The 16,753-nt window shown below is 33.3% G+C and overlaps 1 protein-coding gene across 4 annotated transcripts in view; it reads right to left on the bottom strand.

The window, feature by feature from the left end:
* Window positions 1–16,753, bottom strand: part of Sema3e (semaphorin 3E) — a 275,022-nt gene that overhangs the window by 95,156 nt on the left and 163,113 nt on the right. For all 4 annotated transcript variants that reach the window (XM_020155039.2, XM_074064864.1, XM_074064865.1 and 1 more), the window contains exons 3-4: window positions 8,593–8,652; window positions 5,968–6,087 (exon numbers count right to left, since the gene is read on the bottom strand). In XM_020155039.2, the coding sequence (XP_020010628.2) occupies window positions 5,968–6,087; window positions 8,593–8,652 (180 nt within the window). The remainder of the gene's footprint in view (window positions 1–5,967; window positions 6,088–8,592; window positions 8,653–16,753) is intronic.

Below are 16,753 nucleotides of genomic sequence, written 5' to 3'. Positions count from 1 at the left end.
CTTCAGGGATGATAACATTGCCTTTTCTATCAGCCGCACTGAAGAATATCTTTTGATTTCAAGTAAAGAAAACAAAAGAAACAATGTAGAAAATAACTGACATCGCACTCAACAAGATGAATAATTTCTTTTAAAATATTGGTTACTATATAGTCTTCCAATCCTAATTTATAAGTAAAAAATCTTAATATGATGTGATATGAGATTTGAAATAGCCTAATCAAGTTTTTTTTGTTTTTTTTGTATTTTATTATAAATAATTTCCTCTTCTACATTTAACATGTAATATCTGCTCTTGTTCTCCCTATTTAAAATAAATGTTATTGTTAAATAATTTCCATTTTGATTGTCCTTAATCTCTATTACATTTCCAGTCAACACATGCATATGTATCAGTTCACAAAATGAAAAAGTCATAGACTGAGATGAAAACAAAACATAAACCTAACTTCATAAAGGGATACTCATTACCTTCTAATCACTTACTCAAAATGAGAATATTAAAAGAAACCATAACTTTTAAATCAATAAAACATTTCTATCTACTATTATTATACAAATGGATCAGGAAATGATACCCTTCATAACATGTAACCAATATGATTTATAAAAATATCCTGGTATAAATTGTATACTTTAATTTTTTAATCAAGTGCTAACTTAATATACAAAATTTACCTAAAATATAAATGTCACCCATGAAAATTCACACTTTCCTATATTAATTCTATTCAAATAGCCATTTGACTTTTACAAATTATATTTAAATTGCTACCTTTGAGTGTATTGTGCAGTATTGATCATCTCAAACAGACAAACAGAAGTAAACAGAGATCAAACAGAAACTCATTGAAAGAACAAATTTGAAATCTTTAGAATTTTTTGGGTTCAGAGTAAGTGATACTAAGAAAAATAATCTCTTAAATCAAAATGTTCATATTTCCTTGTAAAACACAAAGGATATTAAGTGCGTGGCTGTATTGATCTCAGTTGTATAAATCAGAATCTACTATCAATCACATAACCCTGATGGACAATTTTTTTAAATTTCTGGAATTGTTACAGGTAATTCATGGCTACTATAATGGAATTTTTACTCTGTACTCAAAGCAGAAACAATTAATCTGTCAAGAAACAAACATTGATAAAATACCTATGAGAAAAACCTATCTAATAAAAAACTATATATTTGTAACATCCAGGTTTCCATCTATTTTGAAATCACATTTTTTTCACTATTAGCTGACACTAAGGTTTCTAGCTTTAAAGGGAACCATGGTATAATTTTTAAAACACATGATCCTAAAAGGTTAGAACACTGCTGTGTCTACATAGAAATCTTTGTACTATTTTATACATTACAAAATATTTATGGAGACTGTAAATAGTAGGAAAATAAATCATTTCCAGTCTAAAAAGTTCAAATGTGCATTGATAAGAATAGTATTTGGGTATAGTTTCTAACATATTTCCAAAAAGATTCATACTTTCCTAGAAGTATATATACCCCTTATGATTTCAAAGTCAGTAACATTCAAACTTAAATAGCTGAAATGCTACTTTATACAGTAGAGGAAACATATCAAAATCATATGCTGAAAATCCTAAAGTTCATTTTTAATTTTCTCTGGTGCAAAATACATTTGCATGACTAATTTAGTCCACATACTTAAAAAGTGACATAAATATGCTTTAAATAAAATTATACTTAAAATATACTTGATACTTATAAAATATGACAGCAGTCTGCATTCAAAAATATATGCCCTCAAAAGCAATCAAATTTTCCCATGTTAGGGCCTGCAAATTCTGGAAATCACCCATACATTCATAACTCAATCTTGCAAGGTACTTGTAAGGAAGAATGCAGTCTTCTTTTTTAGGAGGAGAGCTGTAGACAAAGTTCAAACATGAATGATTTCATTTTTGACTCTTCACTCTGTGCCTTTGCCTTGTCTCTTCAGAAACCTCCTCTAAAAACACTTGTACTAATATAATCTTCCTTTCACATGTAAAAGATGCAAAGGATGGTTATAAGATAGACAGAATGCTAACAGCAGTGAAGAGTCCCACTCTTGTTCTCAAGGAGAGAGATGCCCTAAACAAACTCTTTCCCTCAGTTATGGGTGTGACCTGTGAAATGGTTGGAAATTTCTCCTAGATTATAGTTCTTTGTCTGGCAGGAGGTGATGGGACAGTCATTCTCATGGACGTTATAAGTTATAAAGCTTATTAAAGTTATATAAGAAAGTCACAACAGATGAGGCCCTCTTAGTCAACTGGGCAGAACTATTCTCCAGCTGGCCTAGGAGAATACACTGACATGCCAGGATAAGGCCTACACACAAAAGAACTGCCAAAGGTCTCCAGGAGCTGAGCACAGCCCCTGGCTGATCTCCTTCAAGGAAAGCGGGGACTTGGTTCCAACAACTGAAAGGAAGCAAATTCTACAGTAGCAGCATAAACATAGAACAAGACCATGAGTTCTGGAAAGATCACAACTCAGGCAACACCTTCCACTCAGTGCTGGTGAGACCTTGACTAAGCAGTGCCTGGGCTCCTGTCCCATAAAAACTATGAGATAATAAACATTTGTTGTTTAGAGTGGCTTCTTTAAACACTTGTTTTGAGTGACTGGTTTTGGTAGTTATGAAACACAGACAGCTAACACAAATAGTAACAAGCTAATATCATTGTGCTAAAGTCATTCTGTTCTAGAGAAAGCAATTAAGTAATGAAAGCCATTTCAGTTTTGCAGGAATTCCAAGGCCTTTGCCAGTTCTCTACAAATTTATGTTTTAAACCTGCACCTCTGCTTTTTATTGTGTGGACCTCTACATTTACCACATAATTCTGTTTTCCTTGAGACATGAGCAAAAATAGAGGTAGATACACACTTCTATAAATGTAATATTTTATTTCTGCATGGTATTTTACTTTTAAAAGTTATTTTAAGACTTTTGAGAGAAAAGCAGTAGAGGCATGCATTTTTCTTTCCCTAAATTCCTTCATAAAAATGAAGGGATGACCTAGGAAGGCAGAATCAAATCTCACTAACAACACCTGTAGGAGAATTAACTTTCAGGACATCTTCAGGAGCCCTCAAATGTGAAGGTGTGTAGATGAACTTACGATAGCCACAAATCACAAATGGCATTAGTTTCTCATAAGAGAAAGCAGAGGGAAGCAGCCAGATATTTTCAGACTTGAGAAGGAAAAACTCAAATTTCCAAGTGCTCACTGACAGAAGTTAATTCATCTCTAGGTAAAAGCCAGGGGTCTATGAGAAAGATGCATTCTCAAAATCAGTAGGTCAACACCCTTACCCAGAAGAAACTGCTGAGTACAATACAGATTATACAAGAACTCATAAAGAAGGTTAGGGAAAAAAATATCCATATTAAAGGGGAGGAGTGATATCCGAGAGAGAGTGTGTGTCTGTGTGTGTACCTGTGTGTATTCATAATTCTTACCATTTCACAACACAAAGCAGAATGGTAAGCTCTAAAATGTAAAGCTAGAAATCTGTTCAGACCTACACTCCCTTTTTAAAAGTTTAATAAAAAGCTAATAGAAAAAGTTTCCAGTTAACTCCAGCACAATATTATAGAAAAAAAGAGTAAGGAACATAATAACTTTACCACATCAAAAGACATGCCAGGAAATGTATAAGGAATGTAACTTAGACTTTCATTAAAAACTAAAATAAATTAAGAAAATGATAGAATGAAAGCAAAACATAGATCAAAGGTAAAAAAAACCTCAAGGTGACATGACAGAACTCAAGAAAGACTTCAAAATTTAAAAAATGGTAAAAAGGAGGATAAACTAAAAGGGAATAAGAAAAATAAATACAAGATTTTATGTCTTATGAGAAAAAAAGGTGAAAATAAAAGAAAATATATAAAATAAATTATTTGGTCTGGATGCTAGTTTATCGGGGTAAATTTTTTTTTTTTCATTTTTCTTTTATTATTCATATGTGCATACAAGGCTTGGTTCATTTCTCCCCCCTGCCCCCACCCCCTCCCTTACCACCCACTCCGCCCCCTCCCGCTCCCCCCCTCAATACCCAGCAGAAACTATTTTGCCCTTATCTCTAATTTTGTTGTAGAGAGAGTATAAGCAATAATAGGAAGGAACAAGGGGTTTTGCTGGTTGAGATAAGGATAGCTATACAGGGCATTGACTCACATTGATTTCCTGTGTGTGGTATCGGGGTAAATTTTTTTAAAGATATAGAAATACATTTACAATCTGTTTACTTTTTGTGTTTATTTAATACCTTAGTTAAAAATTTAAATTAATGAAATGAAGAAAGATAAAAGTGACTTGAAAAAGTTGGCTTCAGTCCTTTATTCTAGAAGACCATGGTGTGCATTCAGATTCCAGTGAAACACTACTCCTAAATGCTTCCGAAGACTTTCTTGGTATGACGGACACTGGACCCTGTGAGATTTCAAACTTTTGCAGCCATCCTCTCATTTGGTGCTTTTTCACTCTTCTATTGTCCTTTACGTCCTCCTAGTCACTCCTCACTAACCTTTGTGGGATTCCTCCTCTGCCAACCTACAAATATTGGTTCTCTTGGGTTCTATATTTAGCTATTTTCTCTTTTTACTCAAATTCTCCTTCTAGGCAATGATACCATGTCTAAAGATTTTAGTTTTCATGCAAACACCTACACACACACACACACAAACACACACAATAAATTATCAAAACTATACTTCTATTTCAGGTCTCTCTGTCTCTTGAAAAATAGCCCATTATATCCAACTGTCAACAGATGCCAGTGAGTATCCTGTGGTCTCCTCCCTGGAACCTCACCTAGCCCTCTTTATCTCCAAGAAGGCAAGTAAGATTATCCCGTTACTTGATAAACAATTGAAGTTTTCTCTATCTGCTTTACTAATAAAAATCTTCTTTCAACACTCCTATACCTTCCCCATATTGTTTCCTTAACTATTTTATTAAATGTACAATATGACTGCCATTAAGTAGACAATATTATTGCCATTATTTTGTCACCATTCAGCTACATCTAATTCTCCTTAATACCTATTCCCTTAGCAAAACTGTGCTCTCTGTAGTATTGTTGATATTTAAAACTTCATTTTCTTTTCATACGTGTGATTCTGAATTCCTACTATCATGATCATAGCAAGCTTCTCTCTGTCTGCTCACTCTCTGTTATACTGTTATATACACTCTTCCAATGCTTTGCTATTTGCTATTGCAACACTGGTAATAAATAATAGCCTCATGGTCTCTGGAGAAGACTCCTAACAATCTCCTCAAATTTCTGCTTTTCATTTTTCCCTGCTTAAATTAATCCTGTGTTATTAATGCCATGACAACCAAGTACTCTGCTCAGAACTTCTTCCATGTTCTCCATGTTGTCTTTAGAAATAACTTGCAAATTGCTTTCATTACTATATCATACTGTACCACCTGGTGGTGGGGTCTTCAGGAAGGCAGTGTATAACTTTCTCCCACTGATATCTATTTTCAGTCATTCTAAAATCTTTCCTCTCCTGAGCTTCCTACCTCACCTGGCTAGGACAAAGTAAATAAAACATCCAAGTCTTTGCATGTCCTCTGTAAAGTACTACATAAAGCATTTTATTTATGTGAACTGCATATTTGTTTGAACCTATGTCTATATGCACACACACATACATTGCAGTTTGATGGATAAGTTCATAAGAATATATATATACATATATATGTAAATGCTTTTTAAGTGGAAATTGAACAAATAAAATTGGTGAATAGAAAATCACATTATGTATTTAGAGCTGGCAAGGGTTTTAAGGGCTCAGAGAAATTATTTCTCTGACTTAAGCAAACTAAATCAGTATATCCAAATACTTTCATCTTTCCTGGGAAGAAATACATCCTTTCTTTTAAAACAGTCATTCCAAGTGTCACTTTTATAGACAGCAAAGAAGGAAACTCTCTTACCTCCAAGTGGTATCCAACTCTAATGAAGGCACAAAGTGGGTCAAACGCTCCAGTACCACAAGTCAGAAGGTGTGTCCTATTATAGTGATGCAAAACCCGAACATAATTTGCACATTCACTCTAAAGCAGGATCAGAAAGGAAAAAGTTGATTAGTATAACCAATTTTTGAATTTTTATTTTTCCTAACCCTAGAAATCTTGTTTCACTGTAAGTCTGCCTGGGGTGGATGCGGAAAGAGAGGTGGAGGAAAAGATGACAAGGACCTAGGTAAAAAGAAGCTGGGGTGACTGACATACACATTTTAGTTAGCAGTGAAATGTGCATTACATTTTATAAAGGAATTAATTCATTTTTCTTGTATTGTAGATCACAATTGAAGAACAAAAAGAGAAATGCTCAGGAATATATTCAAACAAAAAGAATTGCATGGCAATATGTTCTTCTGTATAATTAAGTTATTCCCAATGCTATTATTTTATGTGTAATATAAACAGTGAATCAGCATAAAATCAGAAAGACAGTAACTAGAAAAAACTTCATTATTCATAAGGAAACATGTAGACTTTAGGGCATTGCAGAATTTTGACATTTTGGAACATAAGCCTCAAAAGCACAAATTTACATAAAGCACATTTAGAGATAATTTTCAAGTAAATACATAGAAAACTAATCAATAGAAATAACATTTTTTTTTAGAAATAAGGGCAAAATAGTTTCTGCTGGGTATTGAGGGGGTGGGGGGGAGAGGGAGGGGGTGGAGTGGGTGGTAAGGGAGGGGGTGGGGGCAGGGGGGAGAAATGACCCAAGCCTTATATGCACATATGAATAATAAAAGAAAAAAAATAAATAACATTTTTTATAAAACTACTGTAAGATTACAGTCCCAGGATCAACAATTTTATATAGATAGATAGATAGATGATAGATAGATAGATAGGCTCAGATCATAAATGTCTTCAGTTTGGTTGGCCATTTGATCTCTGTTGCCACTATTCACCTCTGAAGCTATAGCAGCCACAGGTAAGAATACAATAATGAGTTGTGTGCCTGTGTCCCAATAAAACTACAAAAATTGGTTGCAGGCCATGTTTGGCTTAGGAGCTCTAGTTTGATGACACTGGCTTAAATGTAAGCTATTTGAGGACAGCGTTTATTTTACACATTGTTGCATTGCCCAGTTAATCACAGTATCGAATAGTGCTTGACAACGTTTAATACAGAGTCACTAGGTGAGTTTTATGATCAATATGCTCAATGAAAAATGTGTTTTAAAATGCTTCAAAGTCAATTTGGCTACATTAATTGTAGCCAACACCCTCTCAGCAAATTAGGTTAATGCTATTTCCTTAAAAATAAATTATGAAAGAACTACTAAATCCTTCTAATCCTATTACTTTGATCAGTAATGCAATTTTGAGTAAATGCAATGTTTATAAGGACAGATTGTGATTTCAATGTTTTAAGGTCTCTCATATAACAACATTAAGATGGGCAGACCAGCTGATCTATTTCACTGGTAATTAATTTGATAACATGCCTTTGACGAGAATGAGGAACGCATCACCAAGATCACTAAGCTGATTGTGCAGGACAAACTGATGTATTTATTCAGTTTCCCCTTCTTGTAACATTTTATTCTGTGGACTAACCATATGGTTAAGAGAATTTGCTCATCCAGCCATGGTGAAAGTATTCCATCTTCACTACTTTGAGCACCTGCTTTTCCTCCATTGGCACACCGTCACATTTTAGTGTGAGCCAATTTGGCCACATTTTGGCTCAGTTGAGTCTAGATAGTCATGGCTTAAAGAATATGTTCAATTAGTCAGCATCACGCTGTGTGCTAAGGCAGCCAGAGAATGTGTTTGCTCAGGCCTTGGCTATGATCCAATTGCTAGAGCACTGGGAGTTGAGATAATGTGTGTGCTAGTCATTTACATGGATTTCTTTTCTTGCTTAAAATACAAAAAGGTAAGTGCACTTTTAAGTGGGGACATGTAAGCTGCCTTCCATACTATGTGTTTCATTAGATAAGCCTCCCACCCCTAGCACCTGAAGTTCTTTCACTCCTGTTTCAGTGTGTCAGGGGTGAGGTTGTGCATAGCATTTTCCCATCCATGAACTTATGGAAGTTATGGAGAAATAGGATATTGTGTCTTATATTAGGAAAGAACAATGAAAACACTTTGAAATCAGTCGTCTACAACTTTTGTCTCCTCAAACTTTGTATCATAGCTCATTTTGTTTCTTCATTTGTTGCATTGTAATAATCAAAGTGAAATCTCACAAAGAATGAGGTTTTCCTCAAACAAAAAGAAAAGAAAAATTCTTTATTTTTCTCCCAAATAGATAGAAAATAATCATTAGTACATGAATTTATAAATCCAAGTTGACTAAAATATTTTTAAAAATCTAGAACTAGATGGCCTGGTGGTTCCCTTAAGCAATATATTGAAATTAGTTTTATGTAACTATACATTTGTTATATGCATACATTTATAGTTTTTTCTTCATGAACAAAATTCTGTATGTGCTTTTGAAGTTCAAATATGGTGACTCAGTCCTTTATGGTTGACCAGGAATATAACTGATGATGTGTTTGATTTGCAATGAATAACACTTACTGCATCTTTTCCTTTCATTATGCATTCTTCTATTTTTACTGCTGTACTAGGCCAGTGTATCTGAAATAGAAGATAATGTACTATTATGGCAACTGCATATAAAAATAAACCACAATAAAAGACCATTGCATTTTCTTCTACAATTCAATACATTTCCATTTTGTTCTATTTTCTAAGAAATTAAAATAAGATTTAATTTTCTTCACATAATTATTTGCATAATTAGGAAACTTATCTGTGAGCTTTTATTTAATGTTAAACTTTTTCTTGATCTTTCTTGAGTGTCACTTCAAGTCTCAGGCTTATAGATGCCATTCACACTTTCATCAGCCCTATATTCAACCTGCCACAATACCTCTGCTTTCCAGTGTTTCTCCTGAATCCACTGGTCTGCCCCTCCAAGCAGGCCCCCTTTGAGTTTCTTCTGCATTTCTACCACCAACCAGAGAAACTGGGATGGATGGAACATTTGCTGTGCACAAAAAGCTAAAGGATGAGTAAATTTTCAAATGATGATTTATAATGCAACATCCAGTAATATACTGTATTGCATCATTGACCGTCATTAAAAACATCATTTAGTTCTACTTGTTTTCAACTGGACTTCAGGAAGTTATATTTCAAGTGTGCTGTCTTCTTTGTTAAAGAAAGGAAATATATGAAGTACATGTTTTTCTCCTCCAACAGTACCTATGAGCTTTGCTGAATCACAGTCAGAAATCAATAAGGACTTATTTCACAAATTTCTGTCTCTGATATTTATTTTTAGAGGAAAGTGTTTTCTTTATCTTTGTCTTTTCTTAGAGTTTATCCTCTTTTTACTTAAGCTATAGACTCCATCATGCTATGTGCCAGACATTGTGTTAATAACTTTACTTTTTCTTCTGCTTTATAAACTTAGGTACAGAGTTTTGAGTTTTTGATACCACTCCAGTCATGGCTCATTATCACTATTGGTCTGGAAAGGCCTCTTTCTTATTTTAATTATTTATTTTTCCTTCTTTTTCCACCCTCCTCTGCATACTAAATCCCTCCAGAATGCAGCTATTATATCCTGCTCCTGGCCGCTTTTTGTTTGTTTGTACATAGTCTTATAAAGTATATAGTATTGTTTGCACACATATATCTAATTTATGTAAATTTATTTCTCATCTGTTCTTAGATTTCTGTTCGGCCTATTTGAGTAACTCGGACAATTTTTCCCTCTATGGCAATTTATTCTCTAAAAGTCTCTTAATGCTTCATCTTCTTTTTTCCATCACTGTCCCATTTTGTGCTACATTTGTTAGCCTGAAAACAACATTCTGGTTATCAAACTAAATGTTAGATGCTGCTGATCTTGGAGGTCTTTTTAATTTAGGGAGTAAATCATTTAACTATTTTTAAAGTTTGGCCAATATTCAAAACTGAGAAATCCTGTATAAAAATCCAGATTTCTGGTTTCTTTAAAAAAATAACCTAAAGACATGCAACACTGGGCATATGCATGGTGTGTGTAGTAATAGTTCTCTGGAGTTATCAACCAAAGTCTTCTTTCAGTGGAACAGGAACTGCCTGACTGATTTCAGGCTTTCTTTTATCCAACCAATCCCTGTAAACATTTTAGGTTTTGAGACCTAATGTTTATGTCTGAATCTCAGATATGTCCAAGATTTAAGCTTTTTTTTTTTTAAAGTCAGAGACATGCCTCATAAAATGCCAGGTAAGGCAATTATATTCCTGAAGTAAGAGGATCATCACTTAACTCAGAAATAAAATAATTCACTTAATTCATACATTGTGTAGCCAAACCCAGGTCCTGATGTATTCCTAACACTGAAATTTATAAAGGTGGTGGCAATGATATTTCATTATAATCATCTTTATGTTATTAGATTTATTAGCATAGTGGTAACCACTATTCAGTCTAAATTATTACTGGTATATTGAGCCCCAAAGAGTTTCCTAATAACAGTACTCAGCATCAAGTATTCTTTTAGCTTTCTCAGTACAGCATATAAATTTTAAATGGATTTTTTTTATATTGCAGCACAAGAAAAAAGTAGGGCTATAAATGAAAACTTCCTAAAAAAACTAAAACACATGCATAAAATCTTCCAATAGATGTTTCTAACTTTAGCAATGAATCCATCAAAGGTTCACATATGATTCAGGAAAGGTATCACATCAGTATTTCAATGGCAGGTAAAGTTAAAGTTTATTGAACCCTAAGAGGACTCACTGGCACCTTATTAGGTATGAATTCTAATCCAATGCAGTAAAGCTGCAGTGATTATAAATTTACCTACTTATAATTTTATAAAAGGTTATTAGACTGAGGCATAAAATTTCTATGATGATTTTCTAAGACCTATTCTACCTTAAGATTTAAGTTATCTTGTGAATTATGATTTTACTGTGAATGCATAAGTAACTCAAGTGAATATGTTAGAATATGCACATATATGGACTTTATGTACATATGTGTGTACACATAAAATAAAATGTAAACTCATTGTAGGATCATCTGTCATTGGAAAGATTTTCATGACTACTTCACTTATGGATATGAATAAATTAGAGAATACTTCATCCATAATTCAGAATAAGGAATAGTCTTAACATACTTCTGAGATACAAGGATCTTCTTATTAAAATATTATCACCCCTTCTTATTCATTTTGTCTTCATTACTGACAACAACGACTTCTTTGGAGACTGTTTTTCTAGGGCTCGAGACAGCTCAAGAGTAGAGTGTCTACCCAACAAAAGTGAAGCCCAGAGTTCAAAACCCCAGTACCACACAAAATAATAAAAATAAACTGTGTTTCCAAAGACAAAAGCCTAACTTCTGTTAAATCCTTGTTTCATGATGATTATTTCCAGCATTGTGTAAACACACTTTGAAGGGTAATTCCCTTTAGTATTTCTATACATCTTTTGATGGCTTTTATTTCAGACTATCTTTTCAAAAGATACAGATACAATCTCTAACCCAGGTAAATGGAAGATTTGTTTCCTGACCAAAGACTGGACACATTTGCTAATAGCCCCTTAAAGACTGAGGGTTTTCTAAGTTGAGGTTCCTCAAATGTAACAAATGTGCACTGTGTGCTTCTACCTAAGGGTGCTGTACGGTACCCCTGTGGGACTTGAGCAGGCATGGAAACTAATGGAAACACGAGTCTCTTGCTGCCTGCTGTGACTTTGTAATAGAGTCCTTAGTCTTTGACCCAGGAGTTAAATGTTTTCTGACACCATCTATGAAACTGTGACAGGCTAATTTGTATTACCTCAGACCCTACACAGTTTTCACCCAAGCAGAAGATAATATATATTGTGATGATGAGGATAATAAATGGCTTTTCTAGGATTGTCAGAAAATGCATTAATCCTAGCAGCAAACCTAACAGTGGCAATTGCTGTACAAATGACAAAGGTATTCTTTTAGACACATTTTACAAAGTGTTCAAAACAAAACCTTTCCTGATACTGTTTTAAACATAGTATTTCTCTTTCCTTTGATCCCCCACCCTGTAGTGTTCTTATTTTCTCTAAGACTACAATGATTTGTGTGTTTAATTTTAGCTCTCCTATTAGACTATAAATTATAGACAGCAAGGCAGTGATTTATTATCAATGTCTGACCAATACTTCAAGCACAGTCTCTGCTTATTCAACCTCAGACATTGGCTTGTATCAAGCAACACACCTTTTTCACATATTTGTAAAGTCAATCCATTAAAGGAGCTCACAGTAAAGTTTAAGAGGTAAGATTTGTTGATATGAAAATGTTGTAACAAGTGTCAAATAAGTAAAAACTTCCAGTTTAATAAGGAAGGAAATACTGTAGGATACTGGCTATAATCCCAACTTTTAAAAATTGTTTACATCACTGAAGGCAGATAAAAAGATGTTGACCAGATTGCTCTGGGTAATTGGAAGGGGGAGAATAAGAAAAAAATTAAAATATGAGCACTCACCACAACAAAATCCAATACATTGAAAAATTTTACTAACATTTTGTTGTTAAGTTTGGTTTGGATTTTTGTTTAAAAGTTTAACAGACTCAGGACTGTAGCCAAAAGTTAACTGAGGTGAAAAATATGACAAAGACTTTGCTGGAAATGGAAAGTTATTTAAGTCATCATATTAATGTTCTGTAAAGCTAGTAAGGGAAATGATTTTCTTCATTTGTTTTGGCTGTCGGGCTGTCTTTTGGTTCTGCTCCAGAGTTTAGCATCCACAAAAAAAACCTCATAAAATTAGGCTATTTGTTCTGCACAAAACATTTTTAAAGGCAATTAAACAACAGGGTATAATGTTATTTCCAAATTCTCTGTACCAAAAAAGGTACAAAAAGCAAAAGGTTAAATACACATCATTTCATCACAATATCTGCACAATATAATTTAATTGTTTCACTGCACATTATCAGGTCATTTTCTATTCTTGCATATCTCAAAGGAGAAAAATAAGATAGATAAATTAAATTACAAAGTAATGTTTGGACTCCCTATCGAGTTTCATGATTATACTAGAATTAAGGATTTAACAGCTTATTGTTACAAGATATTACAACAGTCAGAGATTTAGAGGACTGAAAACAAATTAACAAAGAAGGGAGAATTTAACTGCCTAAGACATTTCCCTTTTACTTAAAAATAAATAAACAATCCAGTTAATATAATCTATCTTCACAGAATATATTTAGGTGACTAAGACCTTATTATAACTTTATCTAATATTGTCTTTCTACTTCTATTACTCTAAAAAATGTTTATTTATATTTTAATTTTTCTTTCTATATTTTATATTTATGTATAGTACCAGGATCCATCAATGCACATTTTAATTTAATACATCCTATAGTGATAATTAAAATATATTTTTAAAATAGAACATTAAAATAATCCTAATGGCTTATAAATGGTAGTCTTTAACCTCACACACATTATCAGTCTTTGTATTTATGCCTTTGCACTTATTAATGACTGTCATTATTCAAGCATTTTATGTCAGAATTATAATCTTTTGGTCTGTAGACAAAATCTGTACTGAAAGGGTCATCCTAAAAAGCAATTCTCTCAAATAATATTATAACTACACACACATTAGTAGCCTGATGTATGCCCTCTTTTATGGATAAAATTTACTCAACTGCAATTATTAATATGAAATACCATCTAACATTCATGCGCAAATTATGTTTTAATGCCTTTCATCACTCAATAAAAAATTAAATTCTAAACTACAAGATTTTTTCACTTTTGATACAATAGATTTGAATTGAGAAAGAGCATACTTATTTTTATAAACAAAACTTTCTAACATCACTATCACATCTCAGGTCATTTAATTTTAACTTAAAAATACCCTGGTGAGAGTAATTTCAGAAATTACAAGCTGAAATCTAGACACTTAGAGAAAAATTGCTTCCAATACTTCCTAAACTGAAAGTTTATTACTAAATATGAACTATTCTATGTGTTCTCAGGAAATATAGCCTAAATAAATAACTATATTCATTTCTGATGCCTTCATGGAATAGAAAAGGAAAAGGGAAATAAACTAATAGTGGTATTTTCCAGAGAAAAAATTGAAATCTGTATGTGTACAGATTTCAAGAGAATATAAAGACCGAACATAGACATAGACAAACTAATCTATTGCTTGAATAGTGGAGTCTCTTAGAGTCACAGCTTGGGACATAAGTAAAAAAAGTGGGGACTCCTCCTGGTAGGACTAGTCAGTAATTCTTCACTACTGTCACCAGCAACTAACTGTTTCACTGGTCTCTAAGAATTGCTGGAATAAAATGCTGTCATGCAGAGAGTAAGACCCAAAGGAAAGAAACACCTCATTACAAAAGCCCTAACTAGCAGAAGTAATGACACACTGAACCAATTTGAGAGACCAGAACTTCACTCCGTGCAGTCACCAGGTTCTTGATGATGTGACACAGTGGAAAAGCACAGTCTTCTAAGACTGATGGGCCTGGTTTCAAACTCTAGCTGCTACTTAGTGGCTTCACGGATCTAGTCTCTTTGTCCTTCCATCATCCAATAGGCTGCTTCTGCTAAATTAATCACACTAAACTACAATTCTAAGTATGTCATGCCCAAATTCAGTGACTTCTGCATTGCTTAGAAGATGGCATTTCAACAGCATAGCTGTGAAGTTTCTTGAGCTAGTTTCTGTCACACTTCCACTGTCATTGTGAACCCTGTTCCCATTCCCCACTTATGTTCTTTGCCCAAGGATATTTGTCATTATTTCAATCTGCTCTAAAATTTCTCTCTACTTCCCTTACTTTCCTTCTAATTTCTGCCAATCACAATTCTATCTTCAAAATCCAATTCAAATGATATCCCCCTCCATCAATCACCACCCAAAAAATTTTTAATGTATTAATATTTTGTGTGAAATTTTATTATTTTATTATAGTCTATTCTAATTCTGCTGTCTATGACACGTTTGTCTAGGAATCTTCTCCATCATAAATATTTTACAATAGGGACTGATTTATCCATTTAAGTGTAATTCACATCTCCATTTGTTTCTAGAACTCAAAGAGCTGCTAAAGACTATAGTCTTATACGTCACTTAGGAAGGACAGCACATTAATATCATCTGTTTAAATCATAATGATGATAACTTGTAATTAGACAGTGCTTACTATGGTTGAGGCACTAAGAGAAAGGTACTGTGGATATGTCCTCTCATAGCTGAGAAAAGAGAAATAGAGATGAGGAATCAATTGTCCTAGATTACCAGCTAATAAGCGTTAGGCTTACAAGGGGAGTCCAGATAATCTAGTTGTAGAGTCTCTGCAAATTACTATTAAATACAGCTATTTCTCAAAGGCTTTAAAATATATTCATTAGCGAAGATAAAAATAAAATTAACATGTTGGCTCTTTATGCCAAGTTTAAAAATTGTCATTGTCAGTCATTTGTTCCTTATTCAAGAAATGAAACATTGTCAGAAAGAATTAGAGCAAACTTTTGGATAGAAAATTAACAAATACATCGTATCTAATATTTCCTTTTGGTAAATATAAGTGTGACAAATATGAATAAGGAAATAACTTTTTTCATGGAATACAAAAATGTTTTCAAAATTCTTAGGTTCAAAACTAAAAAGAACTTTACCACGTCTAATATCCAGATGATTTTATTTTTGGAAATACCGATATTAATTTTAATTCACTGGGTACTGAGATTATTATAATCACCACTTAAAATATATAATTAAAATGTTTTTAAGCTATAGGGAAGTGATTTTGATACCTTTTCTTAAAGAACTGTTCTGATTACTAAATGTTAAAATGTGTTTTGATCCTCCACAAAATACCAGCATATTTTGCACTTACTCCTCATTTTTTACTTTGGCATTTTTTTTTAAATGGTCTCACTATGTAGCCCAGGCTGGCCTCATATTCCCCATCTCCCTGCCTCTGCCTCCTGAGTTCTGGAATTTCAGACTCACTCCAAACACACCTGATTCCTTGTGCATATTTTTAATGTATATGACATATTCTGAGATTTCTGTGAATTATTTGGGTAGCCCTGAAGAATCTGACCACTAATTTTGAAGTTTAAACAACTACATATCAATATAAAACAAAATTTTAGTTTTCTGTGAGTAAAACTGCTAATCAGAAAATCTAAAATAACATAATACACTGTCATAATCTCTTCTGGTGACATCTTGACATTACAAAAGGAATAAATAAATTGAGGTTTGAGGGTATGAAAAGAATTCTTTTCAAATTATCTAGACTGGAAGTTCTATCTCAATACAGAACTTTCATTTAATATTTGTGTAGCAAGTGATGGGAAATTTAATGAGAACTGTTTTAACTGAAGAGAAACAAAAGGCAATTTAAAATGAATTATCCTAAATTCCTATCCTAATTTAGAGAGCTTGGAGCTTCATTATCAGCAAATCTTTAATCTAGAGTCACAGATACAGATGCAAGTTGCTCTATAGACCCTCAAGTGACTCCAGGAGGATGCCTTTCCCTTCCCAGTCTTCTCTCTATACAAATGTCCGGATCCTGTCACTTTGCAATCAGAACTCTCAAGATGCCTTAATTTCCACCAAAGCTACTTTTACACAAAAAAGCTTTAGAGAAAGGCAAAAACAGAAAGAAAAAGAAGCATTTTTGCATTTTTCA

Source organism: Castor canadensis, chromosome 2, assembly GCF_047511655.1.
Source record: "Castor canadensis chromosome 2, mCasCan1.hap1v2, whole genome shotgun sequence".
Lineage (NCBI taxonomy): Eukaryota > Metazoa > Chordata > Mammalia > Rodentia > Castoridae > Castor > Castor canadensis.
This window is presented reverse-complemented; position numbering and strand designations above follow the sequence as displayed.